General features: G+C 40.1%; 2 protein-coding genes, 1 long non-coding RNA gene and 1 pseudogene across 3 annotated transcripts; 3 read left to right on the top strand and 1 right to left on the bottom strand.

The window, feature by feature from the left end:
* Positions 1 to 3,449: 3,449 nt before the first annotated feature.
* LOC103701131 lies at positions 3,450 to 4,447 on the bottom strand. The gene has a single exon (XM_008783106.3). It carries the CDS (start codon positions 4,442 to 4,444, stop codon positions 3,716 to 3,718), a length of 729 nt encoding a protein of 242 aa, XP_008781328.2. The 5' UTR covers positions 4,445 to 4,447; the 3' UTR covers positions 3,450 to 3,715.
* Positions 4,448 to 9,185: 4,738 nt separating this feature from the next.
* Positions 9,186 to 10,487, top strand: LOC103700958 (annotated as a pseudogene).
* A 3,717-nt stretch (positions 10,488 to 14,204) lies between these two features.
* Positions 14,205 to 15,241, top strand: LOC120110201. The gene is made up of 2 exons (XR_005510970.1): positions 14,205 to 14,571; positions 14,705 to 15,241. It is a non-coding gene; the product is annotated as an uncharacterized LOC120110201 (long non-coding RNA).
* Positions 15,242 to 24,129: 8,888 nt separating this feature from the next.
* On the top strand, positions 24,130 to 25,432 carry LOC120110200 (zinc finger BED domain-containing protein RICESLEEPER 2-like). The gene is made up of 2 exons (XM_039124518.1): positions 24,130 to 25,248; positions 25,338 to 25,432. Exons 1-2 carry the CDS (start codon positions 24,186 to 24,188, stop codon positions 25,421 to 25,423), a joined length of 1,149 nt encoding a protein of 382 aa, XP_038980446.1. The 5' UTR covers positions 24,130 to 24,185; the 3' UTR covers positions 25,424 to 25,432.
* Positions 25,433 to 25,998: the final 566 nt, after the last annotated feature.

Below are 25,998 nucleotides of genomic sequence, written 5' to 3'. Positions count from 1 at the left end.
CTCATATTTATTATTTTTTTTATTTCTGTTGAGTGAAAAGTATCATGAGATGGTGGTCAGTGCATGTATCATCATTGGATAAAGAATCATTTGAACATTTTTTCAAGGGAAGCCATCACTAAAAAAAAACATTAAAGATAACAACGTCAAACCAATGTAGCTTACGGCATCAAAAGAACCGTGCAGGTCCTTCCAGCCTCCATCCCTTGTATTGACCTTCTCTCTTTAATGTGGATGTGCTCTCAAACCGCACACGTAGACATATACTTGAAAAAGCTGATATGGACTCGTCGATGGATGCATATGATTTGATTTGCACGGCAGCAATGGGTTTTTGGTCACGCAATTGGGATAGGGTTGGAGGGCCAAGCTCGATTGGGATAGCGTTGGAGGGCCAATGGCATTGCATGGTTCAAAGAAAAAGATCAAAGAAAGTGAACGATAAAAAAAAAATGAAACACAAAAAGACCTCTAATTCTATTAAATGGAAAGAGAAGTGAAAACTCAACTTCTTCAAAATTTAGAAAAAATATAAAAAAATATAAAAAAATTAATTTTTCGAAAGTTATAGAGAGAGAAAATTTGATTCTGTTATTTTTGAAAATCATATTTAAAAAGGAAATTTTGCATATATTTTGCATGTACAAAGAAGAAAAAACATAATTTGTTTTTAGTGGGACTCTTTAAAAAGGAAAAAAAAGAATATACGCATAAAAAATAATTAGATTAGAATAAAAAAATGTTCAAAAAATTCTGCATCTTTTTTCTGGAAATTTTATACATAAAAAAGGGAAAAAATAATTCATTTGCAATATCTTCTCTGCAAGTAAATTAGATTTTTAGTGGGACTTTTCGAAATGAAAAAAAACTTTTTTTCAAAAAGGAATGTTCAAAAAGAAACTTCTTATTCCTTTTGGGAACTCCATACGCACAAAAAAAGGAAAAAATAATCTATTCGTAATAATTTAGTTTTTTAGTGAGATTGATCAAAAAGAAAAAAAACATTCAGAAAAGAAAATAATACCATGTGCATAAAAATATTGTGTACAAAAAAATAGTAACAATTACAGGAAGCCATGCAAAAAAAAAAGAAGAAGCCCACACTCACAAAAAAAATCTAAAATTTTGAAATAAATTCAAGAAAAGTAAAAAATATATATATATGGCATTCTGAAGTTGCGTAAAGGAAGAGGGAGTTAAAAAAACTCCACTTCTTATTTCTTTTGGGTACTTAAAGAAAAGAAAAGGTTATCTTTTTATTTATTTTTGGAAAAATTTGAACTTGAGCTTAGTGTCATGGTGATTAAAGGTAGTGGGAGACCAAAAAAAAAAAAACTCGCCTCTATTTCTTCCTATAATTAAAGACCATTGCATACTACGGCGATCGAAATGATTAGAAGGGTTAGCATTGCACTTTTTTATTTTATTTTTTTAAAATTCTTATTATTCTTTTATTATATAAAATTATATTTTTATTTTCATTGTCATCCCATGCATCGCATGGGTATTATTAAAGGTATCTAACAGAGAGTTGCAGAAGAGGGTTATTTAGGGTTTTTTATGTAATTGGGTAAAAGCACAGGTTCATGAGAGGTTCTTGTGTGGTTGGGTTCGAGATCCAAATATGAGACCTTCTCTTAATAAAGGGTCGGGCCCATTCAAAATTTTACATATGATCCATCCCCGCTCTCAACATGGGCCAATTGCGATGCCGTTTACAAAACAACAAGTTAATATTCTTTACATAATTAAATAAATGGGAAACAAAGTTTGGCAAACAAAAATAAAATATAACAGGAAAAGAAATTGAATGTAAAATTTATAAAAAGGCTTTTTTTCCCCCTCTATATATTGATCTAAGAGAGTCAAGAGACCTCTCATACACCAACTTGGCTACATGAAGGACTCTTGCAACTTGGTCATATGATATTTCGATTGTATATGGGGCTGGAACAAGTTGATTAAACAAAACTTTCCTCTTCAGATGATTCTTCGAGCAAAATTGATGTAGGACTAATAAATCTAACTCCTGAACAAATTTCAATCAAATACAATTTTCTTTTTATTTTAGAAAAATCATCACTTTTTTTTTATCAGAAGATGAATCCTTCTTAAATTTTTACTCTTGGTTCATTCAGGTTGGGCCAACTATATCCATGTCAAAAGCTAAACTAATTGCCAAAAGTAAACCGAAATTATATAACCCAAAAAAAAAACGAGAATAGAAACCCACATATATAGATGGTACTAGACCCAAAGTTATCTGACTAATGGTGGGTTCTTGTTTCTTCTAAAGTATCAACGTTGGCAGTAGAGCTAATCATAAATCGGGCCTCTAACCTAAACTCTATTCATTTTAATCAGGCATCGAGCCGAGCTTACGTAAAAATTGATATTTTCTATACCTAAGCTCAGCCTATGATCATCTCTAGTTGGTAGTTAGGATATGTCCGGCAAAATCCACCGACTCAGGACGAATCACCATTGGAAGCTCTAAATTACTCCATGAACCAATAAGACCATGAAGATGGGGAAGATCACCTCAACAATATCTAGCGGAAAATCAACAAATGTTTTCTGCTCCACTTGCTTATAATACTACTTAACAATCATGCTCACTATTATCCTCACATAATTAAAAGAAAAAACTAGCTCACTGTAACTCGGCGAGTTGCGATGGATTAAATATGTCAGCAACTAAACTTTCATAAGGTAAGAAACCCTAGCCAAGCATCTATAACAATATGGGCTGCCTTGATCTACACAAGGGGCAAGAATTCTCCTGCTGCAGCCATGCAAAGATGCATCTCAAGCAGAGCAAATGTGGCTGCCAAGACCCCCTCCTCCTCTTTACTTTGTCAAGGCAGGCTGCACAAGCCCCTCATGACTCTTCCTGCTCCTCTTATATCCAAGGTAATCTGCCCTATGGTGCTCTCCCAACTAATACATCTCCATGATTGTAATACCAGAGTTTATCGAGTAGTGGACACCTTGTAAGGATTGACGGTGCAAGAACCTTATGCGAAGCATCATGGGTCAAGAAGTGCAATGATCAAAGAGTCATCGGCTGAAATATCGAAACACATGATATAGAACGGCATGCTACTCAGTATAGGTCAAACATGCTAGTCCATGATCCATAACAAACTCAATTAAATCAAGCAACAACGGAAGAAGAAAGAAAAAAAATTAAGAGAGAAAAACAAACTTATTCAAAAGAAAATATAAGTTTAACTCACTTTTAAAGACCAAAAAGAATTTTCTCCTTCTCTCTCCTCGTCTTTATAAAAACAATGCACTCTCTCTCCCACTACAAGATAAAAGCTTCACCATCTTCTACTTCCACTAAAAAATAAAGTCTTGCATATTGAGTTCAAGACACCATTGTCAAGGACCCTGAACCCTATTAACCTCAAGAACTAAGAAACAAAGCAGAATACTGAGATTCAGATAATGCTGAAATATTAAAGTTCGCAATAGAATTATCATGCTAGAATTTGATACCAACCCCAGCAAAATCAACTCAAATCTCCAAATAACTATATACACCATAAACTAATTATAACAATGATCAGGGAAATATTGAGAAATCCTTTCTGCTCCATGAAACTCACTAATCAAATTAAACTAAACTTTCATAAGTTTAACATTGGCTTGAAAAACAAAATACTTGTCCGACTAAACTTAGATAAAATAAGAAAATAAGAAACCCAAGCTAAGCATCTACGATTATGTGCTGCTCTGATCTACATAAGGGGCAAGAATTCTGCCGCTGCAGCCAAAGAGCTATGCATCTGAGGTGGAACGTATGAGAGCATGCAAGTCTTGCAGGCCAGAACCGTTCTTTCCGTATTTCACCGAGACACACCGCGCAGGTCCCTAGCGACTCTTCCTCATCATCATCGCCCGGCCGAAGCCTCCAATATTTCTCTACCATGTCGAAATTCACCTTCACAATGGCGACGGCTTCGACGCTCACCTTCATGGCCGTATGCCCCTGAGACTCTGCACTCTTCATCGTGGCGTGAGCGAAGCGCGATATGTCCGGCACCAGAAGTCGGAGAATTTCACCGAGCCGCGGCTTCGCGTCTGGGACCAACATAGCAGCGGTCTTCGCGGAGGCATCGGGCGTCGAGAAGCACAGCGATGGGTTATCGACCGGAAGCATGTAGCGCTCGCGTGGCGTAATATGACAGCCGAAGCGATAGAATCCTCCTTCAACCGGCGAGGGAATTGCGAACTTCATGAAGAAGCTCAGCGTGACCTCGACGAGCATGTGGGGCCGGCCGACGTCGGCGCCGACGGATGTCTCTGACTTGAGGCAGAACACCAATTCGCCGTGTTTCCAAGGGAGACGATGATGCGAATGGGAGGAGGCCATGCCGATCGAAGGAGAGGGGACGAGAGGGAGGAGATCCAAAGGGGGAACTTGTGGGCCGCCCATGATGATTCGGGGTCCTGGTGTATAAATACTGTGATACTTTCCTATAAAATAAGATTTCCCACTCGTGCCATGAGTTGTTCTTCCAATAGGACTCCGCAATTACCTTGGGAAATTTACGGCCAGTCCGTTGCTTGACTACCAATTTAGTTCTTCACACTTGCGCTGCTATACGTCTAGTCAGCCTTAATTTGTTCCCAAAACAAATTAAGGTAATATGTCCAGGTGGTATGGTAACCGTACAAAACTGAGTAACGTTAATAAGAAGAAGAGAAAAAATTCCTATTTTGTCTTATGATTAGATAGTTGATTTTGGCTGAAATTACATGTTGTTTTCGGATGCAGCTTGAATGGTTTGGATCTTTAAAAAATAATTATTTCGGGCATCAACACTTCGTGAGATCTATCCTCTATTTTGTTGTTTATTGTTGAAATCCGTTTTATTGATGATCAATATTTTGGTTGTGGAAACCAAGATTCAATCTTGATGGTGTTTATATAGCCTTTAGTTGAACTAGAGAGGGCCTACTGTAATTTCATTATTTTCTTTTTTATGGATTGCTTGATTATTTTGCTTGACAATTGCTTATGTAGAGATTTTTTTTGCTTCGTAAGTGATATCTCATTTAATTACACAAAGAGAAGAAAAAAATTTGAGGCATCATTAATTTTTTATTGCATTTTACCAACAGTTCCAAGAGGAAACAATTCTCTCGGACAATGTAGTTAGGCAAGCCATTGTTCTGTATGGGAACTGTTGCAAGATTCATCACATGATTCTTTCAAAGAGTCAAGCAACTGTGGTATTCATGGCTTCCTATGACCCTCATATATGGTATGTGCAATCAGCTACAATAAAATGCATCACCAACCATACATAATATGTAATATTAGTCATGATCTTCACGATGATCACCAAATCAAAAGATATCCTTCCATTCACAACTTCAACTCCCTCATCCTTGCCTTTTCCCCAAACTCGAATCTAGACACAATTATTGATCATCGCAATATTTTCTCATGAAAACCCTACTCAATGTGATCGACCATTTCTCTGTCTAGCAGGATAGTTCAGATTGCATCTAATTTTTTAATTTTTTTATAAAATTTTTACTAGCACTGAAACAAGATATCCATGTTATAATCTTTCAAAGAAACAACCATTAAATACATGGTTGCAACATCATATTACTTGAAGTATTTTTAACAATCATATTCTGACTTGAAATATATTTAACAATAGGTTAGAAGCACGTCCATTTACAGAGAGGTGGTCTCGTAATAACATATAAATTTTAATTTATTTCTTGGAAAAGAAAATAATTTAAAATTAATTTGCAGGGTCAATTTCCATGGGACTAAAAACAGGATTCAAACTTCCATTTTCTTCTCACGTAACACCTCCTCCAGACCTCAAACCCCTGCCACGGATTCAAACTCCCCTCTTCTCCATCTGCTTTCCGAATTCTCATCATCGTTCAACCCTAGATCTCTTCATCTAGCCCCTCAAGAAATAGAAAACAAATTATGAAGCATAAATCAATCATGCGCTGCTCGCCATATGTTTTCAGAAGCATCATAATCATAATGATGTTTTTTTTTATAATTATAAGGATGCCTTAAGGAAGCACGCTGTCTTTAAGGACCATTTGGTCCGTGGAAAGAATTTTTCTATACTAAAATATTTTTTGTGAAAGCTGATACCTGGATATGTGATGCCTGAGAAAGTAGTTTTTAATAAAAGTTATGTAAAATACATGTTATATCTTTAATAAAAGAAAACATTTGGCCCCATTATATCTAAAAGCTTAATGACACTTTTAGAAAAAAAAATTACCTTGGTTTCGTGCACATGGAAATTAAATTTTTTCATCTCATATTCTCATTTGAAATGTGAAAATTTTATTTCCATGAAATATCTACTTTGATAATTTTTACATGAGATAATTTTTCTTTCTCCATTAGCCACACTTTCTCCTCTTTTCTTCTCACGAACCAAACAACTTCCAAGTAGTTGGCTATAAGAAATCTGCTCCATGCTAGCTTTGGGAGATCCTTTCGAGAAAAAATGGATGGAATGTAAGCGTTGAATGCCCCTTCTGCTATGTTTCTTTCGAAACTAATTGCCATCTTCTTGTTTCATGGAATCATGGCCCTTTGCATAGATAATTTGAAGTTTGAAGGCCATCCACCCTCTATTTCTTCCCTCTGGACTGTTTGGAGAAGAAGAAGGATTAATGAACTTCACAAATCAGCTTGGGATCAGTTGATCTTGGCTATAAGTTTTCTTTGGAAGAAACAAACGGGAGAACTTTCCTAACAGAAGAACTAATATAAGTTGATAGATCAGCTTGTGGCAGCTTTTGTTTAGGATCATCTTATTATTGACAGACCCATGCATCATGTGGAGAACGAGAAGTATAGAAATTGTCAACAGAAAGAATGGCTATATGTTGAACCCATATTGCTTTGCGTTTGGGTTAACCAGGAACGTCCTTCTGCAATTCTGGTTAATCTTAATTAGAATTTGATCAACAAAGACTACCAAAAGGATTAATTTATGTCAACTAAGAACTTTACAAGAATTTTTTTATAAATATAAAAAGGGGAGGTAATACAGAAATATGTATAATATCAAGGATTTAATTGGAAAAAATTCCAAAAAGAAAAGGTTAAACTCATATTTCCTACTTTGCTCTGGGTTCACATCTTGACTTTAACTTCTTGAGAAATAACTCTACTATATACCTGATATCCTAATTTAGACAATTGGACCTCATGAGAGATCTAAGTCTAGATTGGATGAGCACAGTTAACACACTGCAGTGTAACCAACAAAAAAGCGCACACACTTAAAATGGTACAACCAAGCCTTATTCGTTCAACTTGCGTCTGCTCAAGACGGTTTGAAATTAATTCCAAGCATGAAATTTTAAATCAAGCTTGTTGCTGGAAATTGGACCCGGGGGAAGCCGTCGGCTGAGAAGGAGGAGCTTCGTAGCGGGTGGCAGTCCGTCGGCGAGCGGCGTCCTTCGGGAGATCTGCAAAAAGCCGGTGGCCGGGATTTCCAGCGCCGGCCATCCGATGTCTAAGTTAGAGAGGGTAAATGTATAGGGGGAGAGGAAATATGTCTCAGGAGTTTCAGAGTCCAACCCCCTCTAAGATGAAGGGGTTTTTCTTTTATAGAGGGGTACAGGATTACCTGTGATGTGACGGGGCGAACGGGTTACCGTCATGATTGAGCATGTTGTATGAATTAATGCACGACGTGTGAATTAATGCATTGCCGTAGGAGATCAGGCCGGAGCCAATGAGTCGTCATGGCTGATCGGACGTAGCCGAGCGGATCAGCTGTTTGCCGTGGAGGGCTTGAGATCCGTAGGTAGCATGCGCATTAATTGTTGAGTGAGCCGGAGATCAGCAGAGGCCATACGCATTGATTGTTGAGTGAGCCGGAGATCAGTAGAGGACATGCGCATTAATTGTTGACAGCGGTAGCAGGGCATGGTCCCCGGTCGAGCTACAGAAGGATATGATCGCGGCGGGTGGATGGTGAGGCCGAGCTTCCAGGTCGAGAATGTTAAGGTCGGGTGCCCGGGTCGGACGTCTCGAGGTCGAGCGCCTGATCGGGCGCCAGATCGGGAGCTCTGAGGTCGGGCGCCTCTGAAGCCGAGCGTTTTCAGGTCGGGCGCCTCTAGGTCGGGCGTCTTCAGATCGGACGTCTCCAGGTCGAACGTCTTGGTTACGTGCCGGCGACGCATTCACGTGCTTCGGGGCAATTTATTTTCCTCCAACAAAGCTTACTTCATTTATTACTCCTTTGATTCTAATTTCACACTAAGCTAAGCATTAAATTTGCTAGGTTAACTTAGGGATGTGCAAAAAAACTCTATCGAACAACAACCTAATTTGAACTGCTTTTTGGTTCACTTTATTCCGACTTTTTAAATTTTGGTTTGATTTCAGTTTTAATTTATGTTTTTAAAAAATTAGTTCAAATCGGCCCGACTTGATCTGACCCAACCCATATGTATGTATGTGTGTGTATGAATATATGTATGTATGTCTCTCTCTTTGTGTGTGTATGTTCTCATATATAAAATAAAATTTTTATATTTAGATTTAGCCAAGCATATTTAATCCAACCCATTGATCATCAATATGATAAATCGAATTAAATTGGTCCGAATTTCTCAAATCATTTTCAAACAGTTTTTTAGATAATCGGTACAATTTCAATTTCGATTTAAAATTTAAAAAATTAATTTAAATCGGTTTAGTTTTGTATTTACCTCTAACCAATCAGATCTAAATCTAATTGTGGACGACTTTATATCAACTTGGTACTCCACCTACGTTTAAAAAAAAAAAAAAAAATCTCAAACAGCAGATGATAAACTTGAAATCGAACTCGAATTAGGGAATAGGAAATATTCGAGTGGTCTCCAACCTATCTAATTGCGTATGATTCCCCCTTCCGTGGCAGTTTTCCGGTGGCCATAAAAATAAAAATAAAAAATTCGACCCCCATTCTTTTTTCTTGAATGGAAAGACCAAGAAAACGACCGCAGTGTCTCGAATACTCGATGCCGCTGTTCTTTCTCCACCCTCCCTTCTTTTATGAATTCAGTCGCCATCAACAGCGCCCAACCACCAAACAACCCTCCTATTTCTTCTAAATCACAAAAACGCCACTACAAGCCCACTCTCCCACGTAGGCATCGAAGCAACAGGATAAGGTCAATTTCTGGGAATAGCTCGAAGAAACTGCGGGCAGCCCCCATTTTTTTCTCAAACCGGCCATGCACCGGGATCCCCAAACCAGGGCCTCCGCCCCTCCATAAATCCTACTCAACCACTGGAGATCTCGAACGACGACGACTAGATTCCAGTTCTGGTCCGTAGATTCCCGGTTGTTTTAAGGCGGAGATTCCAGGCGGCGATGGCGGAGAAGGGGCGGCGGATCGTGGTGGCGGTGGACGAGGGGGACGAGAGCATGTACGCTCTCACCTGGTGCCTCCAGAACGTGGTGTCTCCCCCGCCGGCGGCGGCGGCGGAGGAGGACGATGATGTCAAGGACACCCTTATCCTTCTCCACGTCCGGCCCTCTCGTTTCCTCTTCCCGGCAAATGGACGGAACGGGTAAGAAAAGGGTTCGAGTTCGGATCCGAAGGGGATTTTTTTCCCCCTCGGCTTTCGTTTTATGGCGTTTTTGGTAATTAATTGTGATTTTTAGGCTATCTGTTTTCCTCGGATATGATGGCAGCCATGGAACGGTTCGGCAACGCGGCGGCGGAAGCGGTAATGGAGAAGGCCAAGCGAATTTGCGCCGATTTCCCCGATGTACACCGTTCTTTCTCTTAGGCCTTCCTTAGCTGTCCATTTCATGATGGCCGGTGCTGATGATGATTTTGATGCATTAGGTGAAGATGGAGACGCGGGTGGAGACAGGAGATCCGAGGGACGTGATCTGTGAGGTGGTGGAAAAGATGGGAGCTAATATGTTGGTGATGGGAAACCATGGTTACGGTCCGATCAAGAGGTACGTTGGATTTCCTTCCATGTATCGCACACGATTAACACTTTCACATGATAAAATTACGGTAGCATTGCTGTCACGGGAACAGCCGTCATTAAGATTCGTGCTAAATTTTGCAGGGGCCTTTCTGGGAAGCGTGAGCAATCATTGTGCACAGCGTGCAAAGTGCCCTGTTTTGATCGTGAAAAGGCCTAAGCACTGAAGACTGCTTATTTTTTCTCTCCATTTTATGTATGGTCTTGTATCAATCAAAGATCCAATCCAAATATCGTGGAATGAAAGAAAAAAAAATGCAAGCTAGGTGGATCAACATGCTCGGTTGCTATATTATTTTCAATCTAAATATCTATATAGATTTTAAGTGTGTGGATAAACTAAATAATTAGTTGAAAATTATAACTTGAGATGCTTGTAATGCACAATTATTATTGGCTGAATTATCGATTATGGAGGATTGTTGTATTAGAAGTGTAAAAGTAAAGGTTTGTGCAGCATATTAACAAATTACAACTTTGAAGCATGTATATTATTTTAGTGTGGATTTATGTTGATTTCGTTACTTAATCCAAATCAAGGCAGGGTTTCAAAGGAAATTTTTTACCTTATGAGCTCATGCATTTCTCATCTAAGTAATGCACGCATTTCTGGTTTTACTATGTTTTTAACTATGGATTCGTGTTGATTTCGTTGCTTAACCTAAATCAAGCCAAGGTTTCAAGGAATCTTTACCTTTTTGGTTTCACCAAGTTGTGACTTGAGGGTAACCACCAAAGTATGATCTCATGCATGTTCCATCTACGTAAAGCCGTATTGCATGCATTTTTGACCCTGAACCAAAAACACTAAGTTAATTACGTCTCCTCAAGGCATTCAAATTAACTCCGATGTTGTCGGAGAGACGTATGGTTTAAGAAGTCCAATGAACCTTGGGCATAATTGTTGGGCATCAATGATTGGAATGATGACTTTGTTTATAATTGTAGTGCACGTCATATTGTATTGGTTGTTCAATCGAGCGATGGTTAAAGAAATTCATGAGACCAGACCATAATAATCATTAATCAACTCATAGCTCTCTTGAATGCTACTACAGGCTTTAGGGAATATCACTTATATTCTCCTTGACCCTCTATGCTAAGAGATGAAAGAACAATGGACTTAGGAGCTTGAGAAACCGGGGTAATATCGATGTACAATCCACATGGCATTAGATCATAGACTATCACCATATAAAAATGAATATGAAATGAATAAAATATTTAAGTCGCGTGAGCTATGTTTCTTGTGTCATCAAAAAAAATCATAGAATTAACCTCCTATTCTATATTATTTTCCTCTCATTCTCTAATCATTGTAGACTCAGAAATTTCTCTTCAGGATATCTTGAAGCTAAAATTTGATCAATGCTCCATAAAGTTGGGATACAATATTTTTTCTGCTAAAGATCTTCAAAGTTCATTACAAGATTGGCTAGCTTAAGAGAGGTGACAATCCAAACGCAAAGCAAGCCTACTTAAAGAGCTAATAAAATATCATGTGAATTAGATTGAAGCAAACACATCTTAATGGATTAAGGCCAATAATATCGCTTTCCCATGGATCTTGATTGAATTTAATCTGAACTTTCGGAACCTAAAGGTGAAATTAGGTGACTAGGATGCTATTTTTTCTCTTTTTCTCACTTGAGATTTGGAAGGGGGCCAATCCCACCTTTCAACTTTGTATCCCACCGCACCCCCTAAACGGGTGACTCCAATTTGGAACCGAACACTCTTCCTTGCCGCTTGGGCAAGAGGTAGTACCATTTGACCCTACCCATGATGGTGACTAGATTGCTAGTTGCGATCGAATTATTATGCATATCCATTTAATTAAGGATCTATTTATGAAGGTGGAAACAATATATAGATTTCTATCATCCAACATAAATTAGGCATTCTAACAAGATCAACATAAACTAGGGTCACGATGTTAAGACCCATTGCCTTGATTCAGTGGATCAACTGCGAGGCTCTACTCGGTCCCTAGTCATCTTCATTACGAAATATCCTCAATTTTTAATATCAATCCAAGTCTCCCAATAATTCTTCATATTTGCATAATATCATTCTGATTCTAGAAGTTCTGCATATTTTATTCCAAATATCTCCCCAGTAAATCATCAACTGCGAGACTAACACCATGCTTTGTACGGGTTCAAATCTATTCAAATCTAATCATAAGCACCACGAATCGGCCCGTGATCAGTCCCAATGAATCCGTACTACAGTGTTCTCTCGTCCACATAGGTTATGCGATAAGTCCACTCTGTACCAATTGTAACAACGAGGATCTTGTTCAAAAAAACTAGCCAGAAAGTATTATTTAATTTTTTGATCCTATTATAAGTATTCAAGATTTATTCAGTAAATAAATAATGTGGAACTAAATATATGTTTGCACAAACCTCACATATAATTATTTTAGATCTCATAGGTACCGACGGGGGACTAGCTCAGTGGCTCAACTAACAAGCTGAAGGCAATAAATCATATCAAAACCATGAAATTGACTTCAAGCAAACTTTTTTTGTTAAACCTATATCTAATTCTACCATTAAGATACCCAAACATACCAAATATAATGCGACGTCATCTTACCAAAAGTTCTATCTTGTCTGTTAAAAGTAAATCTAATCTTATCCGACAAGCCAGCCATGAAAGAATCCAAGGGATATTTTGACTAGGAGTCCAGCTGCTCGTGCCTCTCCATTAAGAAGAAAGGTTAGAACTTTTTTTTCTCCTCCTCTTTATCCCCATTCACAGCTTGGCCGGAAGAGGATAACTTCTTCCATCCTTTATCTCCAGAAGCTTCATCCTGAGGCCCGACCAATTCCACGTCCGCCGAACTCAACCCGGCTTAGCCGTACCGGTTTCCACGTCCCCAGTTTTGGCATCAAAACCTCCGCTTTTTCTGACTTATCACCAACACCAAACACGTATTCTGATCCGAACCGACAACTGACGCGTGTTCGCTCCAATTCCCGACCAAGGCTAGTGCCTAGTGCCCGTCAACCCAAATCCCCATCGACATAGTTGCTGTCTGCTGTTCGAGATGAGACAATGAATCTAAACCAGATCTTGGAAACCGTGGAACTCCAAACCGGAAACCACCAAACCGTCAAACCGACGGCGAAGCCTCGCCGCCATTTAAAATGAACGGATCGATCCAGCCAATCCCACACCGTGCATCATCTAAATCCTTCTTCTAATTCTTGGTTTGGCGTGGGAGAGATGGCCGACGCGGCGGCGATGGAGGAGCGGAGGATAGTGGTGGCGGTGGACGAGAGCGAGGAGAGCATCCACGCCCTCCAATGGTGCCTCCGCAACCTCATCCACTCCGCCGGAGAGGGATCTACTGTTCGGGACACGCTCATCCTTCTCTACGTCCGCCCTCCACCTCCGGTGTACTCCCCGTTGGACGGTACCGGTATGACCCATTACCCACAGCACTGCACGTGTCCTTGTTCACCTTGATTTGTTAATTACTTTTCTATGTCAAACTTATCCTAACACCGATTGATGGAACGAGTGCATGCTTTAAGAGTTTGAAAATGGATTGATCGATACTTTGAAAGGCTTCTTGTGTATGGCTCGCGAGTCATCTGGGCTATGTTTGCTTTGGTTGACTGTGTATCGCGAATTAGGAGCAGCACTTCACATAAGATGACCCCTTTAAGTAATCACAGTAGACATGAGTTCATTGTTGCTGCATTGGGATTTTTGTTTGCTTTCAAGCACTGTGCCAAGTTTTGGAGAAGATATTGGGAAGAGAAACATCGAAATTAAAATCTGATAGAATAAGTATCTGTTGTTGTTGTCAATTCGTTGCTTATGAAATCGGAAGCAAAGCCCTTTCTTTCTGCCTTCTTCTGGTCGAGAAAGAATGGGGAAACAATGTTTGGTAGCAAGCATGATTTGTAAACAGAGTAGGGCTTCACGTTGGGAGTTTTAAATGGTATAATGGTCGTTTTTCTCTAATACTTTAATATTTTTGAAGCGGGTATAACTTAGACACATTGGTTCTGAGGCTGAGCTGGCCCGGTCTCCGCGCGAGTAGTTATACTTTACTTTTGAGGACGATTCTGCTATAGCGATTGACTGGATCTAGAATCGCATCAGCAGTGTAAAAGGGTGCCACTCTTTGTTTTAGAACATTCGGGCTATGATTAGTGGTGGGTATATGTTCAAAGAGGCTAACAAGCTACAGATTGGTTGGCCTCGTTGCTAATCATTAACTCCCTCGATCCAACCTACATGCACCATATTAATGTATCCATATTAGAACTGCATGAATCATCCGGCTTAGAAAAAGAAAAAAAAAAGAAAAAAAAACGGGTATAAATGCATGAATAACCAGATGGTGCAAAGAAAATTTCTAATAAATATTATTGAACTGAAACATGGCTGCCTATGTTGTTTTTATTTTTTATTCTTTTCAGGGTATATATGTTTTCTGATGAGGTGACTGCATCCATGGAGCAAATACAGCAAAGACCTTGGCAGTTTCAGTCACGGAGAGAGCTCAGAATATCTGCAAAGGCTACAGCAATGTAAGATCCTAATCGTCGAGCAACTCAGAACCCCTACAGAAGAATAAGATTGAAATCTTAATAGCAGGGGCAATTTCTTCTTAGATTATTACTACCCACATGAAATTGAATTTTTCTCTGACAATGTGATCAGATGAAGGCGGAGGTGAAGGTTTCCGTTGGGGACGCTAGGATGCGTGATCTGCGAGATGGTGCAGAAGCTGGGAGCTGACCTGTTGGTCATGGGGAAGTCATGGCTATGGTTTCCATTAAGAGGTGATAAATTAACAATAAGCAAAATTTTAAACATATGTACAATTTTTTTTTGTTCCGGAGTATGCCCAGTGCTTATGATTTGAGTGCTTTTCCAGGGCTTTTCTGGGGAGCGTCAGCGGATTACTGTGCTCGAAATGCGAAGTGTCCCGATTCTGATTGTGAAAACGCCCAACAAATTAAACTTTTCTCTGGTTTGCTGGCAACAGTAGTTGGAGATTTGTAGTTTTGTAGCAGCTACTGATTTTATTCACCTGCTTTAAGAGGAAATAATATCTGTACATAGAACTCCCCAGTGTCCAAACAGCTTTGCCTATTTCTTAAAACGCCAAGCATTTCCTATATTGTCCACCTCTCTGATTGTTCAGCAGTCTGTTTTGCCCTTCTCTACATTTATTGGCACTTGATTTGTTCACAATTCTCCCTCCTATTAATCATTGGAGAAATCCACAAGAAGAAACCGTAAATCTTTCCTCATACATGCATAATTTAGTGACAGGCAAATGCATGCCACAAGTTAAATTCTCTAATATATGGCAGAGGAATCAACAATGTTCTTCCATTACAGAAGACCAAATTCTCAAATCTAGCACTTCTTTCCATAAACTCTTGTTTTCCAGGTCTCCTACTAATACATGGTGTGCATTGACACTGCACTCTTTAAATCTGTAGCTAGCCTTGGTTACCGATGCCTGGTACCTATCTGGATACTGTTTCCATGATGAAATTAACCTCTAAAATGATTAAGAGCCTATGAATCTTAAATATTTGTGGACAATTTATCAACAACCTTTGTAAAGGGTTACTGCAAAGTGGGCCTACTGAGATCCCAGGGTTCATCATAATTAACTCTTAACGTCCAGTTGTCCGCTGGAGCAAGAAATGGAAGCTCCAGGTCTACCAAGCTGATGCTATGCTATTTCAAAGGACCATGTTCGCTTCATCTGGAACCTAAATAAACCAATTTAAAATGTAGGGAAAGCAACTCTTTCAAGTCTCCGCTGGCCCAAGCCAAACGATAGAAAAAAATCCTAACAAGCTCATGAATAGCAGTTGAAGTAACCAAATATGCATCAGGGATGCATTAGAAATAATATCACCAGATGCATTTGTTAAAACTTCCATGAGTGCATATTTTGATGTCTCAATTATACACTAGATGGAAATACTGAAAAGTGATTAGCTGGACCAACAACAGTTGCTATCAAAGATCTCCAAAAACAATAATTCCATAAGACAACCTGCAAATCATGCCACCCAAACATCTACAAACCATATACATATTCAAACAACAAACCTGTTCTTGAATATGTTTTCGAATGTATACCAACTATACATAAATTCCAATACCAAGACAATATCTCGAAGCACACCATGCACACAACTAGACTGCTTCTGGCTTGGAAGTTACAACGCCAATGATATATGCTCACACTATTTGTTTCATAAAAATCTTATTCACCAAAACAGTGAAATCCACTTTGGACAAGAAGAGCTTAAACATATGATATCTACAAAAGATATGTCATATTAGAAGCAAATCTGTTAAATCAAAGTTTCTTTAAGGAGCTTCTGAAAGATTGTGGATTCACATATCTTCCCAATGCTAAGAACAAACATTATTCACCCGAAGGCAGCTTATATAAACCACTGCATTGGCCACGAACAGACGTGCTACATGGGTCAATCCCAACCTCAGATCTGTAATTATAATACTTCCCAACAACGTTATGGTAAATTATGCCCACAGTTGTGAAGAGTAAGCTTTATCGATGGATACATTAAATAAAATAAAAACACAGAAGCAACCAACATGACACCTGTAATTTAAGACCATTGTTTGGAATCACGAACCCTGCCTCCATGAATTTTAATTGAAGGTCATCTTAGGATAGAGCAGAATGCCCACTATTCACTAAAAGTCAATAATACTAAACAGCATATTTCCCTAGTTTCCTTCCACAAAAGAACTGACAAGAATGAAAAATTATACACATAGTCCATGACCACATGAAAACTCCATAAGAGCAAATCCGAATACCAGCAACGCATCACTCAAACGATTAAGAAGATTCAGAAGTTCTAGAGCTAAACCAAAAAGAAAATATACTGGCTGCCTTAGGATAGCTAGTGTATAAAAGCACTGTTCTGAAGTAAGATAGAACTTATAATGTCCATAATTATCACTGGCAAAGGGGGGGTTTCTACGAAGGATCACGAAAGAAACAGGTATATTATTGCCTCAATGCTCCATATATGAAAGTAGGTGACTTGTTTCATTACTAGTTATATGCAGAGCTAAAATTTAGCTCACCAAACGAAAAAAATAAGCCAATCTATCTTCACCACAATTATAGGCCTTCCTACTTCATATACCAGAAACCATTCAAAAGTTGAAAACTGATCTCGTTAGATCAAAATGAAAGAAATAGACAATTGGCACAATACAAGGACCATTTGTCTCTAAAATCTGACAAACATAGTTGCTGAAACAAACTCATAGTGTCAACTGCTAAAGCATATAATGTTGAATTAAAGACACGAGCATATCCAATGTTCTTAGAAATTCAAGAGACAATATATAAGGTGCAATTATAACAAAGCTCTAGTTTGAAAATCCTAAAAGAAACCCCATCATATATCCCATGATCTACTCCTCGGCTTCAGAGCCCGACGGCTCCGTTCTTCTTGTTGTGCTTCCTCGAGTACCTTAGGTTCCTCAGAAACTTTGGATCCATCTGCAAATATATGAAATAAAACAGAGATGTAAGATCAAACATATAATAAAAGCCATGGAATAACCTTCATTGCCAAAATCATTAAAAACATTGAAAAAAAAATATTAACTTGGAGCAAAATACAGATGATATATGAAAAACTTTTAAATTATATCATTAGACAAAAACATTCATGAATCGAGTTCATCCAAGTTGGGGGATTAAAAAAATGATATATTGAAAGAAATCAAACTTAAAAGGAGAGGAAAGGAAGGGTAAAAGAGATAGATAGAGAGCCATACCCCCTTGGTGGAGGTCTGTCTGTGCCTTCGGGGCTTCTTGATCCCGTTCTTGTGGGCCTTGTAGGACTGGTTGTGAGCCCGTGTGGTTCTTCGACCTTCGCCATTTCTGAACCCCCAAAAATCAATTAAGGGGGGAGAGAGAGAGAGAGTAAATACTATTGAAATCCAGGAAAAAAAACGACATTAGAAAAAAAAATTAGTCTTCGATCGTGTCGCATACGCAGATCTAACGAAACGAACGTCGGCGGAAAGATGGGAGGCAGTAACCTGAGAAAACCTGAACGAGGCGGAGCTCTCACGGGAGACAGGTCGATAGGGTTAGGGTTTGGGAGTGGTGGAGATTATTTATTGGGACTCTTCGCGAGCCTACTAGTCACGCGAGAGGCCACGTGCTAAAGTTTAGTACTTAGTAATTCGTATGGTAGGTTATATGCAAACCTGCTAATCCGTATGGCAGTGTGAGTGGGAGCTAGGTTCGTGATCCGGGGTCTGAACTCTAGGCTAACCACAGCAAGCAGATGTTGATTTTTATGTTTGGAAGCACAGGTATTATCTATGTAAGATAGGTTTTAAGGGCTAGCTATTTTGCCATCGAGGGTGATTCAACAATGATGATCGGCTGAATCCAGAATCAGATAAGTTTTCATATTGTTTATCTAATCCTTTTTTATATTTGGAGGAGCTCGAGAGAGTATGTCTCCTAGGTGGTCATGTATATTTATCGCAAAGAGCAATGCTATGAATGGGTTACTTCTTTTTGTGGCAAAGCATTCTGCAGAGATGCTTTGGATCGACTTATCAACGGTTCCAAATCATGCTTCACAATATTCTATTTTTTTAGCTCTATTGAATGTACTCGTACTATACATGTATGACACCATCCATCCTTTTTTTTTGTGCTGGAATGGGCATTTCATACATTACGGGTACGAATACACCCAAAAAATCAGAAAGCAAAAGTCTTGAAGTGCTCCGGGTATCTCTCTCTCCAGATCATAGGGTATCTCCTGAGTGGCTCACTACATAAGCTACCACCCAGTCGGCCGCCCCATTGGCCTCACGATATACATGCATAGCCTGAAATGTGACACTTTTCCTCCCATCTCTCAAATGTCGTGGAGAAGGGGATGATCTCCTCCATAACTGCTTGGGCCCTTTCGGACCCCAGCTAATCACTGTGGCCGAATCTTCCTCTAGTAAGACTGAACTCGCCTGAAGCATTCGCCGCGCGTAGCACATACCCATCCAGGCCGCCAGCAGCTCTGCCCCAGGAACCGAGGTGTCAAAAATCTGACAGCCTCCTGCCGCCACCGGCACAAGAACTCGGTCCCCTGATAACAAATCCAGCCCCACCTCTCCTACCTCTATCCAAGATTGAGCCATCAAAATTGACTTTGAGGAAACTCGGAGGTGGAGGCTCCCAGTAAAGAATACCGTACGTGGAGCTGCCGAAGCAGTATGGAGGCTCCAGATATCCCGAGCTGTCAAAGGTCTATGAGCTGGATCCGCATGTATGATCTCTGCTGCCTGAGCCTGAGCCCGCTCCATCACGAACCTCGGCGACGGGCTGCCCTCGCCAAAAATCCGAGCGTTCCTGACCAGCCATACCTGATAAGCTATACAACACGCTCGAATAGCCATGCAACGCATTTGATGGATACCAGTCCATCGCCGAACCTCGTCCAAAAAGAATCCCTCTGATTCCAAGCGTCCCCCGAGATCCCAGTCAGACTCCAAGCACCCCTCGCCCATATGCACTGAAAGAGCACATGATCCACCGACTCGTCCACCCCACAATCCAAACATAGGGGGGAGATGCCCACTCCCCGTCTACTCAACACTAAGCTCGCCGGCAGACGCTCCCAGGCCACCTTCCAGAGGAAGAGAGCAATCCTCTGGTGTAGCCCAAACCTCCACACCCAGGCCACAATTTAAACCCCGGCTCTGATATCCGCTGAATAGCCTAGGAAACATCACCGACTCCGACCTTAACCCTGCAAGTAGTGCTCCAAACCCTGACATCTGAACCTGCAACTCCCGAAATGGGGAGCGCCCGCACCCGCTCTGCCAAATGCTCCCCAAACAACTGGCCCAGTCTATCACCATCCCACCCCGCTGCCCCCGACCTGAGAAGGTCAGAAACTCGGAGCCCCTCCACCTCCTCACCACTAATCATCGTCGGCCAAAGTCTCAATGGGAGTACATCCACCCACGGATCCTCCATCACATCAATGCTCCGTCCATCGCCGATCAACCATCTGGAATGCGCCAATGCCATCGGCAAGTACCTCCCAATCTCTCGCCACATAAAGGAACACCTCCCGGCTGCCTACCGTCTGTGCAGTGAATCCGGCTCGACCATATCTAGCCGTCATGACTGGCTCCAAATCTATGTGGCTCCAAAACAACCTGCACTGCCCGCCGCGTCAGAAGAGCCTCGCGCCGCATCAAAGGTGACTGCACCCCAACCCGCTCTTTCGCAAAAGCAAACGTACTCTCTTCCAGGACCACCAAATGTACTCCATGACCCCCCCCCCCATAGGAGCCCCAGAGGAAACTCCTCATGAGTCGCTAAATCCCCTCCAGCACCATCTTCAGCACAGCAGCATGTGCCATCAGGTAAATGGGCATAGAACAAAGAACTGACCTGATCAGCGTCAATCTACCCATCATAGAGAGTGACGATGCTCTCCACCCCTCTAGTTTACTCCGCACTCTCTCCAATAATGGAGAACACTCTGCCACCCGCAATCTCTTCCCTGTAAAGGGAATCCCTAGGTAAACCAGAGCCCCCTCCTCCTCCTGTATCCCTAGAATCGCCCTGACCTCCCGTCGCACCCTCCGCTCCGTGCGCGGACTGAAGTGTATAGCTGATTTTTGGAGGTTGACTCTCTGCCTGGACATCTCACAGTACTCTGTCAAAATACCCTGAAGGGCCCTCGCGTCCGTTACCCTCGCCCTGGCGAGCAATAGGCAGTCGTCTGCAAAAAGTAAGTGAGAGATGGGGCAGGCGCCAGAGGCTGGATAATAGGCTGCCAACTCCCGGTTCCCACAAGCAACATGCAGAGCACGCGAGAGTACATTAGAACAAATGATAAATAGATACAGGGAGAGAGGACATCCCTGACGAAGCCCCATAATAGCTCGAAAGAATGGCGATGGCGTGCCATTGACCAAAATGGAGAAGCTAGGCCCCTGCACACATCCAAGTATCCAATCAATCCAAAGCTGGTGGTATAGTTAATCTATTTGGTGTTGTCATCAAAGAAGCAACAACAAACAATTCGTCACATTTATAGTTTAAAGTTCGAGACGTCAATGATAGATAATTGTAGATATATTGATGATGCATAATCGTAACTTTATGTTTATTTGATATTGGTGCATTTTGTGAAAGGATGCCTGTCATATGTAGGGCTGGAAGTGGGCTCGGGCCGGCCCGAAGCCCATCGGGTCGGGCCGCCCGCGGGCCGGGCTATGGGCTAGAAAATTAAACCCAAATTTTTATCGGGCCAGGCTCGGGCTGGGAACTTAAACCCCAAATTTTTATCGGGCCGGGCTCGGGTTTCCCATTGGCCCGGCCCGGGCCCGGACCAAGCCCGAGCCCAGTGCCAGCCCGAACCAAGCCCAAAGCGAGCGGGCGGTAAATAGGTTAGGCAATCCGCAATAGCCCTTGCCCCTTGCCGAATCGCGATTTCCCCTATTTGCTTGTCGTTGCCCGATTTGGGGATTTGCAGAGGGCCAGCCCGGAGGAGACCGTCGTCATCGTCGTCGTCGTCTACGGTTCGGTGTCGGCTCGTCATCGTCGTCGTCGTCGGCTCGTCGTCATCGGCTCGTCGAGTGCAGAGGCGAGACGAGAGCGGGGGAGGCTCGTCGGTGGTGGTTTTCGAGTGCTACTGTGCTAGGGTTTCTCCGCTCGTCGTCGTCGGCTCGTCGTCGTCGGCTCTCAGGTTAGGCTCCCTACTTCCGATTTTGCTGTTCTCCTCCCCACCCCCACTCTCTCTCTCTATCTTTCTCTCTTCTCTCTCTCTCCCTCTTACCCTCTTACCCGGCTCTTGTTGATTTGGAGAGGAGTGCTGTGGGAAAGCTCTTGTTTTGATTCTAGGATCAAGATCTGGAATACAAATGTGCATTTTCCCCCTTATCTTTCAGTTGCTCTTGTTTGGGCTGTTTGATCCGTTAAACTCAGAATTTTTTCTGAAATAGCATATGGTTTATGTTGATTTGTTCTTTAACTTGACTTCTGTGACTTTTCTGTGGTGCCATTTTTATTGATCTATCTTTCGTGATTTATGCCTAATTTTAGACACTGTAACTGAACTTTTGAAAGTAACTGGGTGCCTTTAGGTATAGCAAGACTGCTCTTTGAGAATTTTTAATACCTTGTTTCCTTCGATTACTGACTGCGAGGAAGTTATGGTGTCAAGAGGTGCAGCGGCACCTTGGTATATGTCAATTTGGTGCTAAGTTGTGTCTAGCAGGTTTGAAGTCTTTGAGTCCTCCGAAAGGCTCGAACTGATGTGAAACTCTTAGGAAAGGCTAGCTATTTATGTTTACCTTATGTTGGAGCGGTCTTAGCTTCTTCAATTGTATCAGGTGATGCCTGCAATGTGACTAGACAATTTTTCCCTTATCAAGTTTGGTAAACTGGTTATACAGAACCTCAATACTGAAGTGATTTTGGAATTGGACGAAAGTTTATAATAAGAGGAAGAAGGTTGGTCCATCTGGCACTTTGTACATTATTGTATCCTTAGTTTGCATGCAGTATAAAAGTTACCAATTTTTCGGCTTTCATTTCCAGGCTTCTATTATGCTTAATTGTTGTAAACTTATTTGAGCTCATTTTGAAGTCCACATTGTGCAGGATTTTGTGGCTGTGGTTCACTAGGCAATAGTGTTCATTCTCAATTGATTTGTTTCTTCACCATTTTCTAGATTGAAGCTTTTATTGTTATAACAGTAGTTGGCTGTCTTAATGTCACTCATCCATGCTTCCTTAAGCATGTCCTTTTTTTTCTTGAGAAGTGTAGTTTTCCTTCATATTTTTGGCAAAATGTTTCTTTTTCTTGATGTGCTCTTACTTACCTTTTTCCACCGATGAATTTTTCATTTACTTGATAGTAACTGTATTAAGGAAAACATTTGATTGGCCAGGGCAAATGAAAATTATGTATTATATGTTGTGCCAATGCATTTGATTGAGTGTGACATGTAATGAGATATTCTAGGATTCTTTGTTACAATAGTTGTTTAATTGAGTGTGACATGTAATTGAAAATTTGAAGTATGTTTTTCTTAGTTATTTAATCTAAGATTCTTTGTTACAATAGTTGCAATTGTGGCTAGATTACAATAGTTGATCTCCAACTTTGTCAATAACAAGAGTTTTAAATTTTCGTACATATCTGATGCTATAGGTTAAATTTGTGATATTTATTTTGTTATTTGGGCAGATTATTTTTACTAATGTCTCATTCTAAAGTGGGTAAAAATGAGATTGTTGAAGATTTAAGGAATGAGGATGATAGAAATGAAGATACTGCTAAAAATATTTGTGACAATTCTTCTAGAAAAAGATTTTGGGTATGGAATCACTTTATCGAGGAAAAAAATTCTGAAGGGTCAATAGCTAAGTGCAAATATTGTAAAAAAGTTTTAAGTGGGAGCACTAAAGGAGGAACGAGTCATCTAAAACGCCATCTTGAAAATGTTTGCAAGAAGTATCAAAAGAATTCGACTAATCAGTTGCTCTTACTACCAAGTTCAAAAGATCCGATAAAGTGTTTCAAATTCAATCAAGAAGAGAGTAGAAAAATTCTTGCAAAATTTATCATATGTGCTGAGCTTCCATTTCGTATTGTTGAGCACACTGTTTTTTCTGGATTTTATGAGATCTCTTCAGCCATTATTCAAAATTATGGGTCGTAAGACTGTAAAACATGATTGTATGGCTTTGTATCAAGAAGAGAGGAAAAAATTGCATGATGTATTCAAGAACCTAAGTTCTCGAGTTAGTTTCACTACTGATATTTGGACATCAAATCAGAAAATCGGTTACATTTCTTTCACAGCACATTATATTGATTCTGACTTTACTCTGCATAAGAAGATTATTAGTTTCAAGAAACTTCCATACCCTCACACCAGCTTTGCAATTGAAGATGCTGTAAAAAAATATCTTGTTGAATGGGAATTGGATTATAAAATATGTGCTATTACTTTGGATAATTGCAGCACAAATGATACTGTAATGAGAAGGCTCCGAGATCACTTTTGTTATTCAATGTTGTTTAGTGGGGAATACAGTCATATTAGATGTTGTGCACATATATTAAATATTATGGTTCAGGATGGAATGAAAATCATTCATGAAGCTATTGAATGTATAAGAGAAATTGTTAGATATGTTTCTGCATCCCCATCTCGAATGCAAGCATTTAATGAAATTCTACAGCATATGAGACTTCCTGCTAGAAAAGGACTCACTTTGGATGTTCCTACAAGATGGAATTCTACTTATGAAATGTTGCATGATGCACTTGGTTATAAAGATGCTCTTATTAGATATGCAACTGAGCATTCATGTGTATGCCCCACTAATGATGAATGGAAAAAGGCTTCTATAATTCTTAAATTTTTAGAAGCCTTTCTTGATGCCACTAAAGTATTTTCTGGTTGTAAGTATCCCACATCCAATTTATACCTAAAAGAAGTTTGGGGAATTAGGGCTTTGTTGATGGATGAAAGTATCGATACTGATGAAACAGTGAAGCAATTAACAAATGAGATGCTAAAGAAGTTTAACAAATATTGGTCTCAGTGCAATAATTTGTTGGTAATTGCTTCTATTTTGGATCCCAGATCAAAGTTGATATTTGTAGAATTTTGTTATCAAAAGGCATTTGAGTTGGAGTGCAAGAAAAAGATTGATGATATTCGTGCTTGTCTTTTTCAATTGTATAATAAGTATGTAGATGCAACAAGAATGCATCCCTCTATGAGTTCAAGTGAGCGAACATCTAATTTTGGTGGACAAGGTGATATAAGTTCAGTTTCTTCCAAAAAAAAAATTGGTATGGATTTTGCTCAATTTAGAAGTCAGAGTTCTTCAAAACGCCCTAAGAGATCCGAGTTGGATAGTTATTTGGATGATGATGTACTTCCTGATTTGGAGAATAAAGAGTTTGACATCTTGGCTTGGTGGAAGAGCAATGCAGCAGTTTATCCTATACTATCAAGAATGGCTCGAGATGTTCTAGCTATTCCAGTCTCCACTGTTTCATCTGAGTCAGCATTCAGCACTGGTGGTAGAGTTGTGGATCAGTATCGAAGCTCTTTGAGCCCTTCTACCGTAGAAGCCTTAGTGTGTACCCAAGATTGGCTTCGTGAACAATATGATGAAGGTATATAAATCTTTTAAATTTATCTAATATTTTTATTTGCTTATTGTACTTATAATTTAAACATTTATGATTGATTTGTGTGTTAACAGTTGCAAATTGCTCGAGTTCTGTAACGTTGAATGTAGATGACGACACCCTGGACTCCTGGAGTGGGCAATTTGGGAGAACTGAATGACGATACCCCTCATCAGATCTAGTTCATACCTAAAGTATCAAGTATGAAGTATGTTTGTTGATAGAGTATTTTCATGTGGATCATGGTTATTTGTTGCAAAATTTTATGAGAGTTGTATGTTTTTGAACTGCAGGCCTGAAGCTGACTTCAGGGGGTTTCTCTATTACATGGATATGATGAATATATTATTGTGCAGGGAACAACGACTTCAGGCCGATAATTTTTTTTATCCTCATGTTTTTGATGGAATCCTTTTGTTTGGTTTCAGTTGTATCGTTGCAGTTGGTTGCATGGAATGAATTTTTTTGCAAGTTATCTTCAAACCATCAGATACTATTTTGTTAATGATCTGTCTGATTGCCTACTTGGTCCATCTTGTTGGGAATGTACTGTCCCAGAAAATTTTAAATCTATAATACTCTACTTCAATAAATAATAGGCAGAAATAGGCTTAGAGAAAATAAATAGAGAAAGTGGAAAAATGGAACCCGAGATGCTGAGGCGTGGTATGTTGGTCACTTTCCTTGAAGTAGATTTCGCCGCCTTACAGTGCACTAGGCTTGGATGGCGTTCTA

Source organism: Phoenix dactylifera, chromosome 3 (genome assembly GCF_009389715.1).
Source record: "Phoenix dactylifera cultivar Barhee BC4 chromosome 3, palm_55x_up_171113_PBpolish2nd_filt_p, whole genome shotgun sequence".
Lineage (NCBI taxonomy): Eukaryota > Viridiplantae > Streptophyta > Magnoliopsida > Arecales > Arecaceae > Phoenix > Phoenix dactylifera.
This window is presented reverse-complemented; position numbering and strand designations above follow the sequence as displayed.